Raw genomic sequence first — 21,246 nt, 5'->3', positions numbered from 1 at the left:
AGGTCCAAATGTATTTACATTATTATTATTATATAAGACCGTAGAAAACACGTTCTTTGAAATTCACTACCAATATTTCATTCCAAGCATTGGAACACGCGTTTGCATAAAGGATTCCTGGCTGTAAGTCGTCAGGATGAGCCCGCAGAAGTTGGTAAACTTTATGCCTTGCTTTAAGTAGCACCCGTTTCTCACGGTGTATAAAGTGAGGCGAATTCTCGCTAATAGGGGGTGTTTGTTTTTTCTGTTGTTTTTGTTTTTAAAGTGGCCCGACCAAACTGAATATTCTCTCTGTCGAGTAAACAACACTCTCTTCGTGCTCTCTGTGTTTTGGTTACGATTTTTTGCGTATTTTTATTGCTATCTTAGTTTACTATTTACTATTCAGTTATTGTTTAAAGTTTAAACAAATGTTGATGGCAGTTTCTTTTGTGTGAATGTGATTTGTGTAGAAAAGTCCCGCTTTTAATTGTTTATAAATTGATAAGAACATTGACGCCCCCGCCACGTCCATTGTTTTGAATTTACATTTACATGAATAACGATAACAAACATCAATAAAATTATTAACTTTATGTGTAAACGGCAAAGACAACAACACAATGGATATGAAATTTTTAATGATTTTGATTTTGGGCTTTGGCTTTATGTTTGTCTTTACGGCATTCCAGACAATGTGTAATATAGAGGTAAGTTACATAGATACACATTCCATACATACATACATAAATACACATCTATTTCTATGACGTTTGTGTGTATGCGTGGGCGTTGTTGATACCCTTGTCATTGGCATTTGTTGTCCTTGTCCTTGCCAATAGACTGTGTGTTAGCCTTGGTCCTTTGGCGTTTGCCTTTCCAGCCTTCCTTGACAGGGTCGCGAGCGTACAAAATCAGAGTAAATTACTCTGATTTATGGGGGGGGGGGGGGGGAGATACTTTTATCAGACATCAACCATCTTATGTAAAAATTCACACTCCATTTGTGGGGGAAAACCTTTGACCTTATCCACTAACTGTCGTTTATAAACTTCTTTATGGCAGAAGCTACAATGCCTTAATTAATGCAAATTAGAAGTCACAATTAGAATAATTGACCCCATAATAAACTCAATGATAGCTCAATTGATAAGCCACATAAATTGTTTCATTTGATAACCAGTTGACATGCCCAGACCCAACTAATGTCGATTCTTTGTTATCAGCTGATGGCGGAATTAAGATTTAATTACACATAGCATTGCATCCATTCACATTCAGTTAATGCCTTATAACGGCTTATTATCGATAATATGGGATTGTATAAGCCATCAGATCAAGGCCAATCAATTTACTGCCGTCTATACTATATATAAGACACCTTGCTGCATACCTGTCGCTAAAATATATATAACATTTCTGGTTTCTCTTTTTTATTTTTTTCGTATTTATTTGCCAAGTGTTTCTTGTTTCTTTATTCTACTAATTTGCTCAAGTTCTCTTGAAACTGGATACTGGAAATGCGTCGCAGCTATTGTCTTGATTTGCATTAAAAATTCATTTATAAAACCATTCAACATTTGTGTTTTGTTATGGTTCAATGAACTATATCGAACACCACTATGAATTATCTTACTCTCGCTTTTTTTTTCAAGTCTTTCGGTTTTAGTTATGTGTTTTTTTTTTGGTCTTCGCGCATGCCCTCTAGGTTGTTTTGGTTGGGCAAGACACACAATAAAGAAAAAAATGGAATTCCAAAACAGTCGACTGGATCGAATTAACAAGGCAAAAGTCTCACAATTGATTTGGCCTGGGTGTACTTAGAGTTTCTGCTTTTGTGGTACACCAATTCCATAGATTCAATTTAAAATAGAGTCATTGTGGCAAGCAGGTATTACTTTATGTATGTGTGTGTGTGTGTGTGAAGGGGGGCTTGGCCAAAACAACGTTTTTTGGCCAAAGAACACAGTATTTATTGGTCTAATCTTGGTCTTGTGCAATACAAATTTACTGGCAACGTCTTTTTAACACTTTCAATGTCATTGCAATTGCAAGTTCGCCGTCTCTCTCATTCCCTCTCTCAAGGCCACGTCAGCCATAAAACTGCCCACCTCCCCTCTAGTCACGCCTCCCATTACAATCCTCAACAGATTGCCACCGTTAGACAACGTTGTCACTTACACAACAATAAAAACGAGAGAGAGATACAAAAAAAAAAGGTAAAACAAAAAGTGGGCGTGCTTCCGACGAGCCCACCAAAACCTAGCGGCAACTTTAATTTTCCAAACAACTAAAAGTAAAACTAAAACTAGTTTCCTTTCAGCATTTTTCATAATATTGCTTTTACTGCAGCATGTACACAATGCAGTTGCACCAGTTTTACTTTACGTAATCAATATAACTATAAATATATATACATTTTACTCCATCTATATGTATATAATGTTTCTTACATTAGGATCAGTTTATGGCATTTCCTTTTCTGGCATATACAACTTTCTTCTTTGTACAAAACTTGACCCAAATCGGCTAAAACTTTCCAACCTTTCATTGAGCATAAGTGAACACAGACTGATATTATGATAACAAGCTTGTTGCCTCATTACTTCAAAACTCAAGTGTCATTTAATCAGTGTTTAATTTATAATTTTATGGCTTTCCATCCACTGGTCTTTTGTTATCACTCCTCCTCCTCTCGAGAATCGTTAAGGGCATTAACCGGTTTAAAATTCTTAACCCCACCCACAATTCAACTGGTTTTGTGTATGACTAATGAACGTATGAAAGTGCATTTCTCTCAGTGCATTTATTGTGGTGGTTGTGTCCATATTAACCACGTAACTGGTGACAGAGTTAATTAAAGCCTACAACTAACTAACTTTCACTTCCAGTTGACCTGTTTCAAGGTTAAAATGCGTAGAACTGTAATGTTCTTCCTGGACTAAACGGAAATTGAAATTTATATATGTTTTGCTTAGGAGGGGAAGTCCCTGACCACAGCGAGGCATTGTGGAAGAGTCCCCCTTCCTGTCCTACTTTTAGCCCCCTTCTATCTTATCACTTTCTCTCTCACTTGTTATCTGTTTTATTTTCTCAAAAACCACTTGTCGGTCGTCATTCAGTCTTAATCAATTTACTGATAATGAAAGTCTAATACAATCCAGCCTCAAATGAGCACAAGGACCCACAAGTCGACACTTAATTGATGCAAAATTGAAATTGAAATCATGTCAAGAGTCAGACTCTTGCGATAACATTCTAAGTTCTATGTTTTAAGTTTGATTATGCGATGAAAATGTGGAAAATTTTGCAAACATGTTTTTACGTTTGTGTAAATTTCCATTCAGATTTGCATGAATCGAAATATATACATATATAAATCAACATTGCAGCCAGAATGCAAGAATTGTCATTGCACTTGAAATTTTTCGTTATGCCAAACTGGTTTCCAAAGGCGTTCCCAGAATTCTTCATACACACAACTAAATGTGTGTACATATGGTAATATTAATTCGACTGTGCAGTGCAAAGTCAAGCGAAGATAACCGGACAAGAAATACCTGTATTCCGTAGAGCTCTGACATTGTACTTACCTGTAATGGCGACACGTTCGATACATCTACAAAACAAACAAAAAAACAACAAAAAACCAATAATATTTTGATTTGTTACCGGTTCATTGACATACTATATATATTCCGAATCCCGCACGTTTCTGGCATGCTAATGGGATAAATAATATTATAAAGAAAACTAACTAATCTACACCTGTTCTGAAATTTATATACTTTGTGGGTACTTCAGCTATCAAGGCAATTAAAACACAATTCAAATGCTCGAAATCTATACGATCGTGTTATAGTTCGATCTTGATTTCGGAAAGGCTATAAACAAAGTATAATCAGATTGCCAATTTTATAGTTCCATTAGAGCAAAAAGACTACCCCATGACTTTAATAGAAAAAAAGAGTAAACAAGTGTTAATATATTGAAAAAATGTATAAAAACACATCACAGTGTACGAAATTCTTTTGTTAATTGATTTCCGTGAGTAATAATAATTTAATGTCCTTCAAGTTATTCTTCCTTAAAAACACTTCTCTGATAACAGGAAATTCAAACTAGATTTTATAGGCCTTAAGGGGGTTCACCCGTGTGACTGCAATTTTTTTTTAGCCGTTTTTTAATGCTTTTTCAGAAGCTATTAATATTTAAAGCTTTGTATATATTTATTTATTCTTGAATTTAATTTGGGAAATATTGAAAACTTTTTGTTATACAGACCGGGAGAGTTGTTCATGTTGTCATTCCACACGACTTTGAACGGAATTTTATGAATAACACCTTTCTTTTGGTCCTGTTTTAGAATTCTAATCTAATTCTATCTTCTTTCTAATTTTGCTTTCTCAAATATCGTTTGGGTCATAGCCATTTCCTAAAAGTTTCAGAACAATTTATTTTGATGTTTTTGAGATATCATGTTCAACAGTTGAAAAAAAGTAATTTCAAGAAAAACGCTTCTGAAAATTTCAATTTCAAGCTTAGGTCCATCCCAGATTAGTTTTTCTTAGTGCTTTAACCTTTTTAACGAAAACAAATATCGAAAGAACTTAACCTATGTAATTGTGATATTATTCTATATAAGATACAGAAAGTACAAAGAAATTTTCGATAAAAAGTCTGCCTAATGATTTAAGTTTTAACTAAATACTTTTGTCTTCTCATTTTCCTTTTTTAGAAAACCATTTTGGATAGCATTGCTCAAGAAGATGACACATTTAAAGGAGAAGGCTACACAAGCCTGGCCATTATATATTTATTTTTCTCCCTGTCCAATTGGTTGGCGCCGTCCTTTATCTCATTTACCGGACCTCGTGCGGCCATGGTAGTGGGAGCCTTAACCTATACGTGAGTGAATCCTTAATTAATAAGAAAGATCAGCAGATATCTAATTTCTAATTTTGTTTTCTAGTGCGTTTATGATTACGTTTATATTCCCATCGACAGTTTTGCTGTATGTCGGCAGTGCGGTATTGGGACTGGGAGCATCGATTACATGGACGGGTCAGGGCACGTATCTGGCACGTTGCAGTAGCTCCGGCACAATTTCACGGAATTCGGGCGTGTTTTGGGCTTTGCTGCAGTGCAGCATGTTCATTGGCAACCTCTTTGTGTATTACCAATTCCAAGATAAGTCACACATTGACAAGGAGACGCGTAATCTGGTGATTGGTGTGCTAACCATCATCGCTGTTTTGGGAATTGTATTCCTTGCGGCTTTGCGTTTTATGGCCGATAATGCGGAGCACGATAATGAGCTGGAACAGAAGCATACGGGTTGTGGACAAGCCCTGTATGCCCTTAAATCGGCCGGTCAATTATTTTGCACTCGAAAAATGTTACTCCTCAGTTTGGCCTTCTTTTATACAGGTAAGTTGGTAATAATCCATGGAGGTATTTTCATTAAAAATCCCCTCTCTCTCTCTATCTCTCTTTTGTTTGGCAGGACTGGAACTATCCTTCTTTAGCGGTGTGTTTGGCTCGGCCATTGGTTTCACAAAGGAAATAGCTGAAACCCCCAAAGAGATTGTCGGTCTTGTGGGCATTTGCATTGGCGCTGGTGAGGTCTTCGGCGGCGGACTCTTTGGCATATTAGGAAACAAGACGACACGTTTTGGCCGGGATCCGATTGTTATTGCCGGCTATATAATGCATATGGTGGCCTATTTTCTGACCTTTATCAATTTGCCGAATAGTGCTCCATTTAAAGATACCACCGATATATCGTACCTAGATCCACCCAGGGCCAGCATTGCTCTGGTCTGTGCATTTCTACTAGGACTTGGAGATGCTTGTTTTAATACACAAATATATTCGATGCTCGGTGGCGAGTATGTCAATAATGCAGTGGGCGCTTTTGCGCTGTTTAAATTTACCCAGTCGGTGGCGGCGGCAATTAGCTTCTTCTATTCGGCGCATTTTGGACTCTATATCCAATTGGGTATACTTGTGGTGACCGGAACTATTGGCACCATATCGTTTGTGTTTGTTGAATGGGCATTTAAGCGACAGCATCGTGAACAGGAGGAGGCCCTAGAAAAGTAGATTATGCTCTAATTTAATGCTGCATTGTAATTTTAGTATTAGCTGATCAAATTCAGATTCCAGGTAGGTCTTAGCCATGTTTGTTGCAAGTCCTCGATTGTTTGTGTGTGTGTGTGCGCGGTGCACCGCATCGTCTTCCTAGACAATAATCAATTATTGTTGTTGCGAAATTTGATTATGTGTATGTTAAATTTGTAAAACGTAAATGTAATTCTAGTTATTTACATATTGATGTATGTTTTTTATATAAATGTTTATGATAAACGAGAGTTTATTAGTTTAAGTGACAATTGTGCAACTGTAAAAAAGAGTCCGCGAAATCCCCATTTTTTTGTGTGATGACATTATGAAACTTTAAAAAATACACGAGACAGGAAATTTATATATTTTTTACTACTTTACTTCTTTTTAATAATCAACCAAAAAATTTTTGGTCAATTTCAGATTACGCACCTAGTTAAAATTCTCATCGATGAAAGAGTATCGATATGTTATCGGAAATAATCTATATTATCACGGATTATGGCGTTACCAGGTTGTTGGTTTTAATGGCGCGTAGTTTCAACTGTGTTTATTTAGGCGCGAAAAATCTGTATGAGCAAATGTAAGGAGTTTTTTTGTTACAAGTTTACTTAATCTATTCGGTCTTAAAAAATGGGGTAATAGTTATAATAATCCTAATAATAAAACAGAGAATAATTTAAAAGTCTAAAATATAAATATGTGTGTTTGCGTGTATATCGATAATTCTAACGATAACTTAACAGAGCGCTTACAGATTAATCAACCCTGACGTTTGACAGTTGGACATGTTGTCCCAAATGCAACACTGTTCTCTGCAAATTTATGGGCAGCACTTTTCAGCCACTTCCGGCAGCTCTTTCTTTCTTCGTTCTTCTTAATAAAAAGAGGACGGTATCTGCGTTTGCAGAATATAAAACACCATTTATTGGGCTTGAAAATCAACAAAAATGGTAAGAAAATGAACACTAACCACACCTGTTCCACCACCGACTGCAAAACGACGAGGATACTGTGTAAAAGTGTGAAAAACATTGAAAGTGTTGGAAATAATTTCAATATAACCTCCACGTGTTTATAGTGTGCGGTGGCTAACAGGGTGGGGGACGCTTGAGACAATTTTGTTTGGACACGTTTTAACCGGTGTTGCTTATTTTTGTTTTGCAGAGCTTAGGCAACGCCAGGCCTTTGGTCTCCGTATATACGGAAAAGAATGAGGCTGTCAAGGAGAAGAACATCTGCCTGCCAGCAGTTTTCAAAGCACCCATCCGTCCGGATGTGGTCAACGAGGTGCACCAGCTGTTGCGCCGCAACAACCGTCAGCCCTATGCCGTGAGCGAGCTTGCTGGTAAGTGGACAACCAAGCAGTGAATTATAAATCTTTTGTCGAGTTTTAAATTAACATTCTTTCTTATTTATTTTTACCAGGCCACCAAACCTCTGCTGAATCCTGGGGTACTGGTCGTGCTGTTGCCCGTATTCCCCGTGTCCGTGGTGGTGGTACTCACCGCTCCGGTCAGGGTGCTTTCGGAAACATGTGCCGTGGTGGACGCATGTTCGCCCCCACCAAGACTTACCGCCGCTGGCACCGTAAGGTGAATGTAAACCAGCGTCGCTACGCTCTGGTTTCGGCTATCGCCGCTTCAGGCGTGCCCGCCCTTGTCCAATCTAAGGGTCACATCATTGACGGTGTCTCCGAGTTCCCACTGGTCGTCTCTGATGAAGTACAGAAGCTGCAGAAGACCAAGCAGGCCGTTGTTTTCTTGCGTCGCCTCAAGATCTGGGCTGACATCCAAAAGGTAAGCATCTTCTAAACATTTATTGGAGCAAAGTTTTTACGTGTGCTGTTATCATTAACACTTTCCATCTCCATTGATAGGTGTACAAGTCGCAGCGCTTCCGTGCTGGCCGTGGTACCATGCGCGACCGTCGCCGTATTGCCCGTCGTGGCCCCCTGGTGGTCTACCACAAGGACGAGGGTCTGCGTAAGGCATTCCGTAACATCCCCGGCATTGAGACCATCAACGTGGACAAGCTGAATCTGTTGAAGCTGGCTCCTGGTGGTCATGTTGGTCGCTTCGTCATCTGGACTGAGTCTGCTTTCTCGCGCCTGAATGATCTGTTCGGCACCTGGAAGAAGCCAGCTACCTTGAAGAAGGGCTACAATCTGCCACAGCCCAAGATGGCCAACACGGATTTGTCGCGTCTGCTCAAATCTGAGGAGATCCGCAAGGTTCTGCGTGATCCACGCAAGCGCGTATTCCGTAGCGTGCGTCGCCTCAACCCATTGACCAACGTCCGTCAACTGGTCAAACTGAATCCCTACGCCGAGGTGTTGAAGCGTCGTGCCGCTTTGGCTGCTGAGAAGCGCACCGTTGCTAAGGTTCTGGCCAAGGCCAAGAAACAAAACGTAGAGTTGGCCAAATCCCACTTTGCCAATGTCGCTACCAAGGCGGCGGCAAATCGCGCCAAGCTCCTGGCTGCTCGCAAGAAGAAGGTTGCCACCAAGAAGCCCGCGCCCAAGAAGTAAAACGGAGAAGTAATCAACAGACACACACAGAAGAAATACTTTTATATTAATAAAATAACAAAAGTTGTATGAATTTTATTCATAATACAGTGCGAAAGTGTATCTCTTTGCGTCCATTGTCTTCACTTTATGTAGAGAAATTGGCCAATTCTCTTTCTCTCGATGGTTGTCTTTCACCCACACATTTCTTTTACTATTCTCTCGCTCTCACTCTCTCTGGCTGCTCGATTGCATGTTATCAAATCGGGAAAGAGAGAAAGAGAAAAAGGCTACTGATAACAACAGCTGCTGGCGACTGCCTGCCTGCCTATCGGATGCTCCGAGAATCGTTTGGACTGTTATTCTTCGTGCCGCGATCTTCGTTGTTTCGCTGTGTATGTGGATGATGATGTATGTATGAGCATACATGTACATATGTATTTATTGTCACACGTTAATTGGCATTTAATTAAGCGCGGCAGCGGCTACGTTTATTTCGCTGTTTGCGCTTGAACCGCGCGGATGTTGAAGCTTGGAAAGAAATTATTGTGTACACATGAATCCATCCGCACAAAGGATGTTTATTTGATTCAATTAAAGTGATTTAAGATTAATGTTATGGCACATTCTAATAAACAAAACAAGCAAAAAATATAAAAATAATAAAAAGCATTAAGTGGTTGTAGATGCTAAAAGCAAAACCTAACCTTATCTATCTTTGGAATCATAAAAAAGTCGAGCATCAACTAAATCGCGCAGAATCATACGACTTTTTTTTATTGTTGTTGTTGTTGCTCATATGGTGTACTCTCGCATTTATAAATTTTGCGGGTCGCGACACGGTGGTACGGCGGGCAATGTCGTCTGGTTGTATTATTGAGTAAAACGCAATAATAGCCGCCGACACCAAAAACCATCAAAGAGCACGGAGCCGGAGCACAAAGACGTGATATCAGACATCACAACGGAGCCAGAGAGAGAGAGATACTAACAGAGAGAACGAACAAACGAATCGGTTGTGGGCAGCATCAACATTAACACACAATCTCATCTTGGATTTTTGGGGTGACTGTTGGGCCAGTCCAGATCAGGGCCGTGTATATACACGCACTTCCGATCACTTGGCAGACGACTGATCATCATCAACATTAATCCATCTGTGTGTGAGTGTTTGAGGGAAGCCAGAGCAAGGCTAACCCCAACCAACTAGCAAACCACCCAAACAACCATCATGCTATCGACTGTCTTGAACTTTGCCCAGTGCGTGGCTGAGATTTCTTTGCTTGGAGGCATCGAGATTGCATCAGTCGCTCTCATTGTTTACTATGTGTTTGCCAAAACTAGGTACGTATGCATGTGGAAGCCGCATAAAACCCCTTATGACCCCCAGTTAGCATGGACAAGTTCACCAAATTAATGTATGTGTGTGTGTGCGTATGTGTGTGTGTGGGTCCGAGTGTGTGAGGTGCGCGCGATATATTTAGACACGTACAAAAATTTAAATCATTCAATGCATACTAAATGAGTTCTTTTCTGTTTTGCTATTATTGTTGTTGTTTCAAAAACGCACAGGTGGTTCATTGGCTACCTTATAATTGTTGTTGTTGTTGTTGCTGCTGCTAATGTGAGTCACCATTAGGCCATGGCCCCTTGCAAATTCTGCATAAAACTATGCCCTCCTTCTATCTTGGCCAAATTCGTATCTGCCAAAATGTTATGCTTCAAAATTTACTTTTTGTATCAATTAAATGCTTTATCGAAAGACCTTATCAAAGATATCAAATCAGTATTTATTATAATTTGTTTGCCATTTAAGCGTTTGTTTAAATTATTTGTTGTGCGGGTCAGTAGAAAACTTTCTCATTACAATTTACACTAATTAACAAAATCTAATGCCATCGAGAAAAACCTTGAATATAAAAATTCTATCAACATCAATTTGAGGTTCAGAAACATTAAAACAATTTTCCAAATTTCTTAAGATATTTGTGAATAACTCTGGATTTATTTACATATGTAAATCGAAGTAATTAAAGTATCCTTTTGTTAGGGGCCTTGCCAGGTATGCGCAGGAAAGGAAGCCTTTACTTGTAAAATGTTAAACAAATTCATTCAATTTAAGATGCCATTTCTTTTTAATTTTTGTTTTCAATAATTCATTTTAATAATTTAGAGCAAAGTTAAATTTTTGGAAGCTACTGAAGTCAACAAATGTGATATTTTGAGATCATTGCTAAAACTTATAACATTTTTTTTAACAATTATAATTTTAAAAATTTCTAAAAAGTGTTATTATAATTAAATTATGGTTTTCTATGTTATCAAAAGTTTTGCGAATTTTGTTCAGATATTGTAAATATTGCAGAGCAAAATGTAATTTAATACTGTGTAAAATATTAACGAGCAATATTATATATTTTCCTTATAAAACGCTAAACTATAGGATATATGAGAAATTAATAGAGAACTTTAACTGGAGAACTTTATTATAGACGAACTATTGGTTCCTGCCTACCAAACGGCAATATTTCAATCTAATTCAACAATCACAAAAAAAGTGTCTATACATTGCCTCTTCTTATAGCTATTAGAATAGTGAAATCAATCTACCTAGTTGGACACATCTCGCATCCACGTGCAATGTATTAACCTGCCTTTAAGGTCGATCTCTGTAACATTACAGATCTTTATATACACTTATATATATATATGACGCAAATTAGAATTCTATTCTATCTATTTGTTTCTTTATATGCCTTTACTTGCACTTGATAACAAAACAAGAACAATAAGAACAACAACAGCAACAACGACAAAAAAAAAAACGAAAGAATACTTTGTTTTCATTTCGATTTGGCTCGAGTATTTTTCTTGGCAACAATTATCGTAATTAAAAAGCTCTCGTACATGTATATGCAGATAGTAAGTGTTAAATTAACACCTCATTAACCCATCGGAGCTTGAAAAGGTAATCGGACATTGTTAATCAGAATCGAAGATATTTGGCATTAATCGATTCGCCTGGCGACCAAAGATCATTTCATAATACATTTCATTTGAGTCATAAAATAATACCCGATAATACCGACTCGAAATAGAATTGTCATAAATATGTTATACCCATATATATATATATATATTATATATGTATATGAACCAAAAAGAACATCACGCCAGATCGAACACCAAAACAAAAAAAAAAAAAAATTCCCTCCAGAAATTAAACTATACAATCGAGTATAAAACACTTGGGTCTCGACTTATCCCAGGCCAAAAATTTTCCACATGTATTTATAAAACAATTGTGAGACACAATACTAAATGTTTACTTCCACATACGTACATATGTACCTATTATTTGTTTTCAAAAGTCTACAATATGCATGAACTTTAGTTGATTATTCTATGTGAATATCTAAAAAGAAATTATACACTAGAAACTAAAGTCGCATCGGTTACGAATCGAATCCAATTCGTATATACTTAAATTTCATTAAAAACTATACATATTTTCACATTTTATATAAAAAATAGTTTATAGATTTTTAAAAGATCCATTCTTTTTTCATTTATCTACCGATCCATGTACTCCATTTTGTAATATCAACAAAAAGAATACAAATTTGGGGAATTCAATTAAGGTTTGGTTTCAAATATTCTGGACTTAATTCAAAGTAATGAATTTTTGGAATTTATAGTTATGATTACATTAGGAATTTTTCAGCTTTTTAGATTTTATATAGAGAATTGTGTGATGAATAGTTATTTCTGTAAAATATTTTTTAATTCTTTTTGTAAATGGATAATAAACATCAGCATAGCTGAAGTCATTGGAAAAGACGAGTTATTGGCATCGACTAGGAAGAAGCTAAAGGTCTCATGTCAGCTGATTTTTGATGGATGCTGATATTAAACTAAGCCCGTTCAAAGTGCGTTTTGGCGCTTTGTTTTCTAAGCAACTAAAAAAAAATAAAAAATAAACTTATCAGCTAACTTATGAGCAACCGTTGGGGCTATTGAACTACCCATACACAAAACAAGTTGGACTGTAGACCAACAAAACAATTTGTAGATCGATCGAAGAGGTGTCATAAATTGCGCATATTTATATGTAGTATATAGAAATATATTTATATGTTATGTGTATGTATTGTATGTGACACCTTCATGGATGGGATGGAGTGAGTAACCCCATCACTTATTTCAACATTTTAATTCTTTTGTTCGCAGGGCTCCCATCATTATCGCCAATTTGTTTCCTAATTTAAATCTGAGCACGATTCGCAGTGAACTTCTGGTCACGCTGCGTTCATCCAATGTAAGTTTCTATTGCATTTGCCTGATTATCAGCAAAGGAAAAAAAAACATTAACCTTAGTCTTAGTCCCTTATGTGACGCGCGTGCACATTTTAGTGATAAGCCAATTTTAAGTTTTCCATTCACCAAAAAATTCAAAAAACAAACAAAACTGTAACTGCAATTGCACTTCTATCGATAATTGCAATCGTAATCGGTCAAAGCTGCCAGAGTTGCCATCGCTAAATCTTAATCTCGTCATAAGTCAAAATCAGAGCCAAAAAGCCGCATGTATTTAAGCGACGTTTTCGAATTTTAAGCGAAACGAATGCTGTGATAAATTTAATTAAAATTAAGTGCAAACGAATCTCATAGATATATATTCAATGGAATCGAAGGCGTTTCAGGCTCGCGGTTGGTTTGAGGTGACATTTGATTTTGTAGTTGCATCACTATATGCCATAATTTCATTTTATGTGCATTATTTTCGCAGGAATCGAAACTAAAAACTGGCGTCAAGCATGGCACAGGCACACAGAATATGTTGGAACTGACACCACATTCGGGACGTCGTCCTTATAAGAGTCTCTTTGATTGGGGCGTTATTTTTCCATATGTCGCTCAGGTTGTGCGTAGCGAAAAATTCGAGTACCCGCAGGTAAAAAACGGACATGACTTGGCATGTAGCACTTTGACACTTAGGAATTCATTTTTTGCAGGTGACAGGAAATGTTCACAATGATGTGGTCCTTAAACATGCCATCAAGCAGGCGGCGGAGCAGACATTACGGGAACAACGCTATGCCAAAAACGGACATCGTCTGCTCAGTCGCAGCATTAGCGGCGATCAGGATGAGGAAGAGGACGCTCGAGCTGGTATATCGTATCAGAATATTTTGAACAAACAGGAAAAGCGTGCCATCAGCATACTAAAGGATATGGGATCCACGCTAAATAACGCTTTACTAGCCTTCACTTCGTGGTTGCTATACAAACTATTGCCCTGCTTTCTATCTGGGGTAGTTACGGATACGAAACAGATTCAAATGCTGAGAACTGCCGCAGAGAAATCACCCGGAACCCCATTGATATTCGTGCCTCTGCATCGCAGTCATTTGGATTATATTATGGTCACATTTATATTAACCAACAATGATATACGCAGTCCCCTAGTAGCCGCAGGAAATAATTTACAAATTCCTGTCTTTGGGTCACTGCTCCGGGGACTGGGTGCGTTCTTTATTAAACGCAAAATTGATCCGGTGGAGGGCAAGAAGGATGTCCTATATCGTGCTGCTCTTCATCTATATCTGACTCATGCCCTAAAGCAGGGTCACAATGTAGAGTTCTTTATCGAAGGCGGAAGGACCCGTACTGGTAAACCCTGCATGCCCAAGGGTGGCATACTTTCGGTCATTGTGAATGCATTTATGGATGGCAGTATACCAGATGCCCTTCTAGTCCCAGTCTCGGTCAACTATGAACGCCTCGTCGATGGAAATTTCGTGCGTGAACAAAAGGGCGAAAAGAAGATACCAGAATCTTTTACCAAGGCCATTTCTGGCATTTGGAAGGCATTGAATTCAAACTATGGACTGATGCGTATTGACTTCAATGAGCCCTACTCGATACGGGAGCTTGTTAATTCATACAATAAAATTGCCCTCGAAGATGGTTCCTCAAAGGTGTACAAGCCAGCTGCTAGGTAAATTCCGAAGAAAAAGCAACCCATAGAAACTCATTGATTAATTTCCCCTTTGCTCTTCGTTAGAACCCTGCAGCACAATCAATCTACGTCCTCGCTATATGGCACTGACGTCGTTTGCGAGGAGCATCGCAATTTAATCGACAGCATCTCACGTCAAGTGGTGTTCGACTGTGCAGCAGCCACCTCTGTGATGTCCACAAATGCTTTGGCCTTCCTGCTGCTCACACGTTATCGCCAGGGTGCCGTTGAGCAGACTTTGGCCGCTGCCCTCGATGACCTGAGAAACTCATTGTCTGGCTGCAAAGACATCGGCTTTTCCGGTGAATCTTTTCACGTATTGGCTTATGCCTGCGATTTACTGGGCCCAGGTAAGCCAATAAGACTCATATTGACGTTATCTGTATTATAATTATTTCCTATTCACCATGCGCAGGTCTCGTTTCTCGATCACGCGATGATAATGGACGCATGTTCATACGTGCTGTGCAGTCAGTGGAGAGTTTCATTGAACTGGCTTACTACTCGAACATGCTAACTCCACACTTTGCACTTAGCTCCATTCTAATGAGCACTTACCATGCCCTGCTGCCCCCACCATCCACGGAGCCAGCAGCCGCGAAAGCGACATTTGGTGTTAGTAGTAAAAAGTTAATTGAGACTGCCCTGCAAAACTGTCAAGTTTATCGCTATGAGTTTATTCTAAACAAACCCACACAAGTCTTGGAGAATTTGCTGCATAAACATTTAGATGATCTGATAATGAGTGGATGCATAAACAAGCTTGAGGTAATGTTGCCAACTAATTCTAGCACCAACATCTTGTGATATTTATGAATAAATATTGGATTTTTAGGCTCAGACTGAAATGATTGATATAAGAACTCGTGGCATGGCACGAGATCTTTCCTACTATCTGGATGGCGAGGAAAATGACTATTATGACGGAGCGTTGGAAGAGACGGAAACCATCGATTTGTTATACGCCAGCGAAACATTGCCACAGCAGCGTTATATCTGCGAGATATTGGCACCATTCAGCAATACATATTTGGCTGTGGCGCAGGCGCTTCAGATACTCAATCGGAATTCAATGTTGGAGTCGGAGTTTATTAGTTTTGTGATAAACGATTTAACTAAAAGAGTCGAGCAAGGCAGCTGTCCCTATGGTAGGTGTTACAACAATCATTCAACGAGAGTTAATTTTATTTAAAATTTTGTTTTATTTTTATTAGCTGAAAGCATCTCAACGGATTCCGTGCGTAATTGTCTTAAACTATTGGAGAAGTGGTCTGTGATTGAGGTGTGCAACCAGCGTGGTATGCGCCTGATCTCACTTAACACCTTATACGAAATGTCGCAGGAGTCATTAAATACAATAATTAAGAAGATTGAAGCAGTGGTGCCAAAGTTCAATCAAGTTTAATATATATACATATATATTTGCCTTTTTCTTTCTTCTACACTTAAATGTAATGTTTATACTCCTAGAACGTAAACACCTACACAGACCTAAAAATTAAGTATAGTTATATAAATTCATAAAAAAAAACAACATCCATACACACACACACATTTAAGATATGCCAAAGCAATGAAAGATGAACAAAAGTCAAAAACTCTCCTCATACAAATAACATATACCTATATATATGTGTATATATCGATCTATATATATATATATTTTTGCTACTCAACGCTCGCTCGCTCGCTCCACAGCTATGAAAGCAGCAGCAGCGGCAGCCAAACAAAACAAAATCCATTATTTTGTGTAAAAATACATTAATGAACTGAATTTGATATTAAATAATTTTCTTTTATAAAACACCTTTATAACGTTTGTCAAATGCAAAAAAATAGAAAACAATTCAACTTTTGGTAATCATTCTCAAAAAATATTAAGGATATACAATAAATACGGTAAGCAGTGATGAAAAGCAGGTGCAAGTGCAAATGCAATTTACAAAGAAAAAAAAACCCCTAAAAATATGTATCTATAATGTAAGCTCGGATTCCCCATTACTGTTCCACGGGTGAATCGACGGAACTGATTTGCTTGATTTTTGAAGTGACATTTGAAGGCGAAGCAGTCGCAGTCAGAGTCTTGATCTTCTTGCTCTTTTTGCTGGCCCCACTGTCTACAATGTGAATGCGCAGGGCACTGGAGATGCTCTTTCGATGCTGAATGGGCTTCACTTTGCCATTGCCCTTGCTCTTTCCATTTAGCTGTGCACTCGTCGTTTCCTGCAAGAAAATGCGATTAGTAAAAAGATAAAGTGAGAGAATGGCACGAGATTCAGATGTGTTTACCTTCAAGCCCTGATCTTTCAGTTTGCCACCAATTTGACCTGAACAACGTTCTGCACCACAATAGCATGCCTTTTTGCCATTGTTCATAAGATCATCCCACAGATAATTGAATGTCAGTTCCGTATTCTGTTTTCAAGTGAGCAAAAGCAAAAAAAATAAATCTTCATGAATCTAAACAAGATTAGCATCTGGCTTACCGCTGGAATGTCCTTGATGGCAAACAAACCCACACGATGTATACAATTTACACTCCACTTTTGAGTCTCGCAATTTGGTTCGCAGGAATGATTCATGAACCGGGCCAGATTACCCTTGGGACCAGCATCAATGATGAAATCCTTCTCTACTCCCAAAAAGTAATAATTCTCGTCACGATCCCGTTGCTTCTGGAGCATGCGCTTCTGGAACTCGGCATGATTGATCACCTCTCCCACATACTCGATGACAAAGTCGCCCTCGGCAATGGCTTCACGGCAAACCAGGCCAAAGCCCCGATCATTCATGTAGACAACATCCAGACGCGGAGATTTGCGCATCTCAAACATTTGGTTTTCGCATCGATCACCGGCTCTACAGTATTCCGGATTGCATTCGTTGAATAGCATACGATTTAGACAGCCCGATTCTGGTCCACATGGATGTTCTAGTCCCGGCTGACAATCGCAGACACTTAGATCCTCCAGATTGCTAACCAACCGAACAGGCGTCACCGGTTTATTTGCTTTAATTTTAACATAGGGTGGCGGCATTAGCTTATTGCTACTTAGACGTCCAATATTTTGCTCCTGCCGCCGGGCTTTGATGATCTTGAGAAAGCGCGATGCCTCTTCCACTCCTGTAGCATAGTTTTTGACCAACTGTGACTTGCTTTTGTATGATTCGGCAGTGTCCCCCTCGATATAGAGATAAACGCGACGACGCGATATCCATCCATGGTCATGAGTACCGAAAAACCGTACTACAAAATCATTGGGTCCATGAGATTTCTTCTGAATATTGCTGGGAATCTCCGTTGGCGGCAGAATAATCGATGGCCACCATCGGAAATTGTTAAATTTGGCCCACACAATCTCACCGTAGAGGGGTAGTCGTCCGCTTTCGCACTCCTCGCAGATGTAACTCTCGTTGGTCTTTATGGGTATATTACGACAGTGGGCATGGACAGCAATGGGACATGTTTCGCAGCAGACCAACTCGCCGCCCTTAACGCAAATGTAGCACCAAAGAACATTCACATGAGCATCGGCTTTGGCGATATTATGCCTCGGGCAGATGAGATGGGTGCTGGTTAGCAGGCGCGAGCCCGCAGGAATGCAATGTGAATCCTGGTGATAAGTGGCTGGACACTTGACACATTTGCAGAGCTTGGAGCTGCCCAGTTGCTGATAGCGATTGCTGGGATCATCCGACACGCACGTGTGACACACGTGCATTGGACACCGCGCTGATGATTTGCTAGCATTCGCTTGAGGCCAGTATTTGCAACAACTAATGTGGAATTTTGTTGAACACATTGGCTGGCTACAGACAACCAGCGACTGAGATTGGGATTGCTCACCCGTTTCCTTAAGGGGAGAAGCAGGTGGTGATATGCTGGGAGGCTGCAATTTATGACAAATACAACAAGCATCCGATTGACCCGTGATGCACTCTTGGCACACCAGTTCCACGGGCTCTCGTTCACTTTCAACATGACCAGTTTCTGCTTCCGAATTGGGTGTCGAGGATGTTATCGGTTCGAGAGGGGTAGCAGTTACTGTGGGCTTTCTTCCTCTACCCGTTTTATATGTGGCATTAGCCACTCCGTTTAATTCACGTTCCAGACAACTGGCATGTAGCCAAGTGTTACAGCCTCGGGAGCAACGCTGAAGTTCAGAGCCAGGTTCATGGCAATATTTGCAAACTGGCTCCTTATTAAGACCACGAAAGAGATATTTCCGATCCAAGTGAAGAATATCCTCCACAACCTCCTCAATAGGTCGATTGACTGGCTTCCTTGGCTTTGGAGTCTCTGAGGCACGGGTCTCAGCCACGGGTTCAACCGTGTCCGGAACAACAACTGGTGTAATGCTTCTTTGTAGCATCATGCTTTTCAGTCGGCTAGACAATCTCTTGGTAGTGGCAGATGAATTATCGCCGGAACCACTTCGGGCATTGTTAGGAAGAGTTGAACCAAGCTGCTGTTGGTGCTGTTGCTGTCTTATCTCGTCATTGGCCACCACTCGTTCCAATTCACGTAGTTGAATCTGTTTCAAGGACCAAATATTATTCACTACAGATAACAATACCTTCTCCACTTTCTCATCCTGCTGATAACCCATCACATACTCCTTAATGGCATTGTACAATTGTCCGAATTCCGAGTTGCCGTAAATGCCTGAACTGGTGGTAGTGATTGTCTTATTTGTGCTAGAGACGGCGCTGGAGGCCGGTCCTGTCTCAGTTTCAGCTTCACTACTCAGTTTTCGTCGCTTGGAACGCTTCTCATTCAAATGCTTGACCGGCGAAAAGGCGGGGCTAAGTGGCGATTCGGAACGCTCACGCTTTAGGGCTATCAGAGGCTGAAGAGGCGGAGCCCTGGCATGCAAATTGTCCGTTGAGTCGTACAGACTGCTACCCATATCGGAAGTATCCTGTAGCATAGAACTGGAACGCTTTTGTCTATTCAATGCGATGGCGTTTTCGTACATCTGGCAGAATTTTTCCAACCGCTCGGCATAGGGCAGCTCGGCAATCATTTGTGCCTCCTCGATGGCTTGTTGCCACACTGCCATTTTGTTACGCTTGGGCACCATCTGTCGGTACTTTCCGCTTTTCGCTCCCTGCTTGATTCGAACCTCCTCGCGCAATTCTTCGAATGCCTTTAGACCTGCAAATGGCAAAAGGTTCTCCGGTTTGATCCAATTGCGGCGTCCATTGTCTGCGAAGAAACGAACATGTACCTGAATACGCAACGATGCGTTTTCGGTTGTGGGACGCTGCGGTAACGCCGGTGCTTTGCTAACAAGCTGACCAAGTGGATCTGGACACACCATGCATGGCCAGAAGCAGAAGGAGAACACTTTACCCCAGTAAAGATCACCAACTTGATAAGTGGGCCACGCGGGATCAATAATTATAGACAAACCCTTGGCGCTATCTATGCTAACCGATGATGGTGATTTCAAGAAGCCATTAGTTGCTTCCAGCGTAACGGATGGCTGGTCTGGCGAAGACCTGCTGCTAGTCAATGGTACTTCCTGACAATTGCTTGCGTCAGAGTCCTTTTGTTTCTCTAAAGACTCGTTTGTTTTCGTTTCTTCCTGATGGTCAACATCAGGCAAGGATATAGCCTCTGGCTCCTGCTTGATTTGAATGTTTTCCTCTACATTATTTTTCGGTGAATCCTTCTCTTTTTCCATCTCGGCTTTCAAATCAACCACCAATTCGTCTTTCTTTTCGTCTTCCTTCACAGCAATTGGAGTGTCTGTTGCTGCTACTGATGCTATCTTTGCTTTGGGGTTACGCTTCAGTTTACGTTTAATTGTTTTACGAGCTGGTGCAATGGCCACATCCTCAGCATCTGCTTCAAATCCTGTGCTGTTGGGTGAATTAGCTCCGTTCTTAATAAGCAGCTTGTCAATGGGGCTTAAATAGTTCTTGTTAGCACTACGCTCCAGAAGTTGCGCCTCAACGAGTGGTTTCGGTGTGGCAACTGCCACCTCATTCTCTTTGGTCTCCCTGTTAGTGCTGCTATTATTTAATGTTCGACGACGCGTTGAGCGTTGCGAGTCATCCGTGTCAGAGAAAAGGATGGGCGAATTTCCATTAGCATATCCAATGTATTTTGGACTCAGTGACGACTGTAAGTTAATCAAGTCTCGTTTTCCTGAAAAAAAAATGCACACAAACACACACACACACACGCTTATTTATGATGCTGTCAAAATAAACCGAAGCTGATGATGGCTACTCACTAATGGTTACACCGGAACGCTGTTTTTCCACCAAAGCCGCCGTTGGCGTCGATGCCTGACTATGTTCTCCATCGGTATCCGTTGGTTGGCCACTATCTACTACTGTTGGGACAGGTTCCCGCTTGCCCAAGCTTGAGTCCGTAGCAGCCACATTGTCAGTATCCATAGTCTCTGTTTGTCTATACGCTTGGACACCGTCAACGTCGATTTCCGAGTGTCCATTCGTTGCACTCAGCTTCATAATGCTCTATAATTGCTGTACTTAAACTCCAAATAACGGCAATGCGAGCACAGACAAATCCCAAGCGATCAAACTGCATCAATAAAAAAAAAAAACTCCGCCAAATTTAGGGATGAGCGATAAT

The 21,246-nt window shown here is 40.0% G+C and overlaps 4 protein-coding genes and 1 long non-coding RNA gene across 6 annotated transcripts; 3 read left to right on the top strand and 2 right to left on the bottom strand.

The window, feature by feature from the left end:
• Positions 1-273: 273 nt before the first annotated feature.
• LOC6650028 (UNC93-like protein MFSD11) lies at positions 274-6,084 on the top strand. Its single transcript, XM_002073994.4, has 4 exons — positions 274-689; positions 4,718-4,887; positions 4,952-5,409; positions 5,486-6,084. The coding sequence occupies exons 1-4, from the start codon at positions 603-605 to the stop codon at positions 6,082-6,084; spliced, it is 1,314 nt and encodes a 437-aa protein (XP_002074030.1). The 5' UTR covers positions 274-602.
• On the bottom strand, positions 4,582-5,034 carry LOC124460757. Its single transcript, XR_006954762.1, has 2 exons — positions 4,967-5,034; positions 4,582-4,881 (listed from the first exon to the last, which is right to left on the bottom strand). It is a non-coding gene; the product is annotated as an uncharacterized LOC124460757 (long non-coding RNA).
• An 879-nt stretch (positions 6,085-6,963) lies between the features above and the next one.
• LOC6650027 (60S ribosomal protein L4) lies at positions 6,964-8,737 on the top strand. The gene is made up of 4 exons (XM_002073993.4): positions 6,964-7,058; positions 7,273-7,453; positions 7,534-7,904; positions 7,985-8,737. Exons 1-4 carry the CDS (start codon positions 7,056-7,058, stop codon positions 8,633-8,635), a joined length of 1,206 nt encoding a protein of 401 aa, XP_002074029.2. The 5' UTR covers positions 6,964-7,055; the 3' UTR covers positions 8,636-8,737.
• A 341-nt stretch (positions 8,738-9,078) lies between these two features.
• On the top strand, positions 9,079-16,442 carry LOC6650026 (glycerol-3-phosphate acyltransferase 1, mitochondrial). 2 transcript variants are annotated; one of them, XM_002073992.4, is made up of 8 exons: positions 9,079-9,958; positions 12,845-12,932; positions 13,404-13,568; positions 13,630-14,615; positions 14,682-14,986; positions 15,052-15,404; positions 15,472-15,784; positions 15,851-16,442. In XM_002073992.4, the coding sequence occupies exons 1-8, from the start codon at positions 9,846-9,848 to the stop codon at positions 16,039-16,041; spliced, it is 2,514 nt and encodes an 837-aa protein (XP_002074028.1). In that variant the 5' UTR covers positions 9,079-9,845; the 3' UTR covers positions 16,042-16,442. The 2 variants fall into 2 exon arrangements, with proteins under 2 accessions (XP_002074028.1, XP_023035833.1); XM_023180065.2 differs by lacking the exons at positions 9,079-9,958; positions 12,845-12,932 and adding an exon at positions 13,181-13,335.
• An 8-nt stretch (positions 16,443-16,450) lies between these two features.
• On the bottom strand, positions 16,451-21,224 carry LOC6650025 (probable histone-lysine N-methyltransferase Mes-4). Its single transcript, XM_002073991.4, has 4 exons — positions 20,882-21,224; positions 17,123-20,793; positions 16,926-17,051; positions 16,451-16,859 (listed from the first exon to the last, which is right to left on the bottom strand). Exons 1-4 carry the CDS (start codon positions 21,120-21,122, stop codon positions 16,635-16,637), a joined length of 4,263 nt encoding a protein of 1,420 aa, XP_002074027.3. The 5' UTR covers positions 21,123-21,224; the 3' UTR covers positions 16,451-16,634.
• Positions 21,225-21,246: the final 22 nt, after the last annotated feature.

The sequence above is a fragment of the Drosophila willistoni genome, chromosome 3R (genome assembly GCF_018902025.1).
Source record: "Drosophila willistoni isolate 14030-0811.24 chromosome 3R, UCI_dwil_1.1, whole genome shotgun sequence".
NCBI classification, from domain to species: domain Eukaryota; kingdom Metazoa; phylum Arthropoda; class Insecta; order Diptera; family Drosophilidae; genus Drosophila; species Drosophila willistoni.
The sequence above is the reverse complement of the archived record's forward strand: the minus strand, read 5'-3'. Positions and strand labels throughout refer to the sequence as shown.

What these genes read in the sequence shown, in the direction of transcription:
- LOC6650026 (XM_002073992.4), top strand. Translation starts at nt 9,846, where the DNA reads ATGCTATCGACTGTCTTGAACTTTGCCCAGTGCGTGGCTGAGATTTCT. An exon ending in GTGTACAAGCCAGCTGCTAG is followed by an intron (nt 14,616 to 14,681) that starts GTAAATTCCGAA and finishes GCTCTTCGTTAG; the next exon opens with AACCCTGCAGCACAATCAAT. An exon ending in CTGCGATTTACTGGGCCCAG is followed by an intron (nt 14,987 to 15,051) that starts GTAAGCCAATAA and finishes CACCATGCGCAG; the next exon opens with GTCTCGTTTCTCGATCACGC.
- LOC6650025 (XM_002073991.4), bottom strand. Translation starts at nt 21,122, where the DNA reads ATGAAGCTGAGTGCAACGAATGGACACTCGGAAATCGACGTTGACGGT. An exon ending in GCGTTCCGGTGTAACCATTA is followed by an intron (nt 20,794 to 20,881) that starts GTGAGTAGCCAT and finishes TTTTTTTTTCAG; the next exon opens with GAAAACGAGACTTGATTAAC. An exon ending in CCATCAAGGACATTCCAGCG is followed by an intron (nt 17,052 to 17,122) that starts GTAAGCCAGATG and finishes ACTTGAAAACAG; the next exon opens with AATACGGAACTGACATTCAA.
- LOC6650027 (XM_002073993.4), top strand. An exon ending in TGCCGTGAGCGAGCTTGCTG is followed by an intron (nt 7,454 to 7,533) that starts GTAAGTGGACAA and finishes TATTTTTACCAG; the next exon opens with GCCACCAAACCTCTGCTGAA. An exon ending in TCTGGGCTGACATCCAAAAG is followed by an intron (nt 7,905 to 7,984) that starts GTAAGCATCTTC and finishes CTCCATTGATAG; the next exon opens with GTGTACAAGTCGCAGCGCTT.
- LOC6650028 (XM_002073994.4), top strand. Translation starts at nt 603, where the DNA reads ATGGATATGAAATTTTTAATGATTTTGATTTTGGGCTTTGGCTTTATG. An exon ending in AGACAATGTGTAATATAGAG is followed by an intron (nt 690 to 4,717) that starts GTAAGTTACATA and finishes TTCCTTTTTTAG; the next exon opens with AAAACCATTTTGGATAGCAT. An exon ending in TTTGGCCTTCTTTTATACAG is followed by an intron (nt 5,410 to 5,485) that starts GTAAGTTGGTAA and finishes TTTGTTTGGCAG; the next exon opens with GACTGGAACTATCCTTCTTT.